Source organism: Rosa chinensis, chromosome 1 (genome assembly GCF_002994745.2).
Source record: "Rosa chinensis cultivar Old Blush chromosome 1, RchiOBHm-V2, whole genome shotgun sequence".
NCBI classification, from domain to species: domain Eukaryota; kingdom Viridiplantae; phylum Streptophyta; class Magnoliopsida; order Rosales; family Rosaceae; genus Rosa; species Rosa chinensis.
The window spans coordinates 9,139,007-9,143,528 of NC_037088.1; the positions used below are offsets into that span (position 1 = coordinate 9,139,007).

The 4,522-nt window shown below is 35.1% G+C and overlaps 1 protein-coding gene across 1 annotated transcript; it reads right to left on the minus strand.

Moving 5' to 3' along the window:
* Window positions 1-2,739: 2,739 nt before the first annotated feature.
* LOC112200062 (F-box/kelch-repeat protein At3g23880) lies at window positions 2,740-4,292 on the minus strand. The gene is made up of 3 exons (XM_024341066.1): window positions 3,669-4,292; window positions 3,132-3,197; window positions 2,740-3,054 (listed from the first exon to the last, which is right to left on the minus strand). The coding sequence occupies exons 1-3, from the start codon at window positions 4,290-4,292 to the stop codon at window positions 2,740-2,742; spliced, it is 1,005 nt and encodes a 334-aa protein (XP_024196834.1).
* Between the last annotated feature and the right edge of the window lie 230 nt (window positions 4,293-4,522).

Genomic DNA, 4,522 nt, shown 5'->3' on the forward strand with positions numbered 1-4,522 from the left:
TCCGTGAGGGTTTGACCGTTTGATCATCGTATATTTATGTTTTGTGAATTATGTGTTAAGTTGAGACCGTATGTGATTAGGTGCTTGACAGAATTGTATTGGGTGAACACTTGGTGATTTTGTAATATTAGCTATTAGAGAAGACGCAGCTGGATTTACAGGTGAGTAAATCTCACATGGTTCGTTTATGAACCGAATTTCATTTTTGTAGGTTTAATTGCTTAATTGTGAAATTTTTTTTCTAGAAATAAATGTTTTAAAATCATATAGACTTAATCGGCTATTGTCCATGGGTAAGTAAAAACAAGATTTTAATTGTAAAAAAATGAATTTCTCTGTTTTTGGTGTCTGTAAACTATAATTGGTATTAGTAGGCATTCCAGAGTGGGTGACTACATGTGTGTGTGTATTTACGTGAAATATATATTTGAATGGTGTGGCATTAGGTGAAGTAATGATGGTGATTTTATTTGGATTATTATTTCGAGCATTTATTTTCTGCGGGAATACAATAGATAATGTAATTGTTGGTATTTTGTGCGAAATGGTATCTAAGTTTTTGGTGTAACATTTTAAGCCTTGTCGGACTTTTTAAATGTTTTTGGTCTACGGATCGAGGGTCACAGTAGTGATCATGGAGGAACTTGATTTTCATATTGTTGCATGAGTTGAAATAATATGATTTTATCACTTTAGTGCGGTATGTTACCCTTAAGAGTTAAGGATGTCGAGTTTTGAAAACGAGTCATTTTGTGAGATCCTTTTTTTGGAGTTAAAGGGTGATTCTTGGTTTTTGCTTGAATTGTAAAGACTAAAGACTTATCAACATGCAATTCTTGATTAACACAATTCACATCATAGAGCCATGGAGATTGATGAATGTGAAGTTCTTCATTCATGAAAAATAATAAGATTATAAATTGACGAAAATAAGATAACCTCCTCAAGTGTCAAGCTACATACTCATTATTAGGTTTCAATTTCTTCCACAATCAAGTCCTCATTTGTTGGAGGATCTACATGGCAGAGGCCATTGAAAGTCTACAAAAGACGTGGCAAAGAAGGTTCCAAGGCTCAAGCCTTTATCTGGCACTCAGTAGGCGATGATGTGTCAACATGGGAACTTGACTGATTTGGGGTCAGCAAGTATCTGGAAAGTTTTGCAAAGTTTTATGATTTCTTTTCTTATTAGGATTCGTTTTATTATTAGGAGATATTTTTAGGGAATCTTCTTAAGCCTAGGGATGTTAGGATTACATGGTCATAGTTGTTCAAGGGTTGTTTAGCCTCACTGTATATTGTGGCCTTTGTAGTTAAAGGGTGATTCTTGGTTTTTGCTTGAATTGTTTGATCTTTAATTAATTTCCTTTTTGCATTTCCATTGTTGATTTCTTTAATTAATTTTCTTTTGCATTTCTATTGTTTGATTTCCCTATTAATTTTCCTGTTCATTTCTATTTATTGGTTTTAATGTAGTCTCCTGAACTAAACTATATGCAGGGATTACTATGCTTTCTATTTCGAATTGTGTGCTTTTGGTTATCTCCTTAACTAATTTTCTATGCAGAGATTACTGGTTTTCAAATTAGATCGCTTTTAAGCGCAATTGTAGTTGAGACTCGTAGTGAGTTGAGAAATGTTTTATCACGTCATTGTGGTGATAAATGCTTCATGTTGAGAGGAAAGAAGATTGTTTCATTTGATTTTTGTTGAAATTTCAAATGATTTTGTTTGTCACGAGGGTGACTTGTATTTCCTCAAAAGAAAAGGATTTTAATTTTTTTGAGATATTCATTGTGTTGTTTTGTTGTCTTGAGTCAAAAAGGTATTTTGTGGTTATTTTGGTTTACTCATACGAGCTTGCAAAAGTTTACCGAGTTGTGTTGTTTAAATCCGGTGCACTATTCAATGGTGTAGGGGTTATTGTATAGGTTAGAATATCGATTAACCATCATCGAAGCCGAGGTGTACGTTCTGTAGCGTGGGCGTAGAAGGGTGCTCATAGTTTTAGTCTTCCGCTGTATAGTGAGTTGGTGGGTGTGTTTACATATTTAATTGTTATACAGTTTAATTTGTAACTAGCACTCATCTATGCCAACCTGGCAACCTTATGCGTCTTTTATGTTCAGAAGTTGATGTCCATGATTGCTTCTTACCATTGTCATCAGATATATATCTAATTTAATAATTAGTAACCACGCAAAAACCAATTCAGACTTCGATCAAGTTTATCAATCAAAATAGATTATTTCAACAAATGTAGAATCCCATGGTTGTGCTGTCTAAGAAATAGGTAAAGCGTGGAGCTAGCGTACAAGGCAATATATATATATATATATATATATATATATTATATAATTAAGCTAATTCTTGGGGGAATAGTTAAATTTTTGAAGTACCATATATGCCCTCACATACTATAAATATTAATAAACAAATTATTTCTATATGAGGATAAGATAGTCAATAAACTGTATCATATTTCAAAAGATTGCAATACCTCCCATGAAAAAAGGATAAACTTCTTCAAAATGTTGTAATTTTTTTTTATTTAAAAAAATAAAAATAAAAGTCAATTAACATGTGCGGAGCACATGTTAAGGGGCTAGTATATATATATAATTAACCTTATAATACAAAATCTTAAGATTTGAAATTATTGCTTTTGTTGAAATAAGGTAAATAAGGACCTAGCTAACAGAATTCAAAATATGCTAGAGTGAAAATGAGGATAATTAACTAGAAGTAGTTGAACAGAGCAAGGCAGCTAGCAATTATTCCTCTTAATTTCAGCTTTCTGGAGTTTTCAACTCTTTTCACCATGTATTCTTGGATCACAGCATGATAATCAGGAATCTGGAGTAGACTCTCTTCATATATAATGATACCAGGCATATGATACCTCCTCCGAAGCCTGTCTGTAACAACTGGCTTGTCTTCATGTTCAATCCTTACAATTTCCATCATGTGGTCCTTGCAAGCCAACTTAGCCACAACTGTACCAGTGTTGGTAGCCAAGAATGGGAAGAGAAACACCGGGAACTCAGACTCAAGCTGATTCGAAAATTCTAAGTTAAAGAGCTTAGTCCAAGAGTTACTCACCCCATATTCCCTAATGACCCATAACTCACCAGAATTATCACAAGCAGCACTGTACGGCCCATAAGAAAATCCATACATGCATCCTCCACAATAATCTACATGTTGAAAATAAATTGTATTATGATTTTGGTCCAAAGTGGGCATTTCCCGGCACTCCTCCTTCACCAAATCAAAAGCATAAATAACTGGTCCTAGCCAAAAATCGCTTTCTCCTAGCCAATGAAGTGTCTCTCCCAAAAAAGCCGCAGAAGTTAAAGGAAAATTCTGGTGTGCTAGTATGTATCCCATACCCACACTTACAAAGTGAGAACAAATTTGTTCTCAAAATTATAATTTGAGTCATACTTTGTGTAATCTTTGTTCTAATAATGGTAATTACACCTCTTACGGCACATTTACAAGCTTTGAACAAATTCGTTGTCAATGTTGTAATTTTTGTTCTCAATGTTGTAAATAGTGTAAATGAATATGGTAACTTTTGTTCTCAATGTTGTAATTTTGGTTCAAATACTTGTAAATTTTTGTTCAAATAGTTGTAAATAAGGGTATCTCATAATGGTAGGTACCATAGCTTGTCTCGAAGTTAAATAGCTAGGGCAGGACTTAAAAGGTGATTCAAGCCTTTTCCAAAGGCCAGTTCTTGTCGAGAAGATTTTGACCTCCAGCGTCTCCGCCTCATTATCCCAAGAATATGCGGCCACCAGAACTTTGTAGTCGTCAGTGGCCGGCAAATAGCCAAAACCACAGTAGATTATTTGAGAGCAGTTGGTTTCATTATTGGAAAAACCAAGTAGCTTAAGCGAGAATCCAGTTGATGGGTTCCAAATGTAAAGAGGAAAAACAGAACCAGGAGTTGCAACACATACCAAACTATTGCAAGAGCCTAGTACCTCGACATGACTGATCCTATCCCGATGCTCGAATGGACCAGTAAGCTTTCTAATTGAAGACAAAGACCACGGCCTCTCCAAGTCTAAGGATTCAATGTCAGAGTCGTTACGGTAGAAGACGATTATGCGACTCTGAGTTTTCTTCTCAAAAGCTACTTGAAACTGCAACGTGGCCAACTGTGGATCAGACACTATTGAACGCCAGCGTTTTGAAACACAGCGGAATCGGATCAGGGATTTGACAAGTAACCTGGAAAGGATGTCCACTATAATATCTTCCGGTATGTGCTTTCCCGCCATTCGCTGACGTTCGCTCAAGAACGAATGAACGATATGACTTGCGGTTAGGGTTTAGGAAGTTGTGGCGTTGATGTATGTTGTTTAGGGTTACAAGCAATATCAAAAAATGTAAGTGATATTCTCGGAAACCTCTAATCTATCATCAGTATTAAATAAGGCTTAAGGTTAAATTTTCAATAGTTCCTGCAATTGCCACTATCTTTATATAAGTCTACGAATGTTGGATATAA

What these genes read in the sequence shown, in the direction of transcription:
- LOC112200062 (XM_024341066.1), bottom strand. Translation starts at nt 4,292, where the DNA reads ATGGCGGGAAAGCACATACCGGAAGATATTATAGTGGACATCCTTTCC. An exon ending in TAACTTCGAGACAAGCTATG is followed by an intron (nt 3,198 to 3,668) that starts GTACCTACCATT and finishes TTCAACATGTAG; the next exon opens with ATTATTGTGGAGGATGCATG. An exon ending in TGCTGCTTGTGATAATTCTG is followed by an intron (nt 3,055 to 3,131) that starts GTGAGTTATGGG and finishes TTTTCGAATCAG; the next exon opens with CTTGAGTCTGAGTTCCCGGT.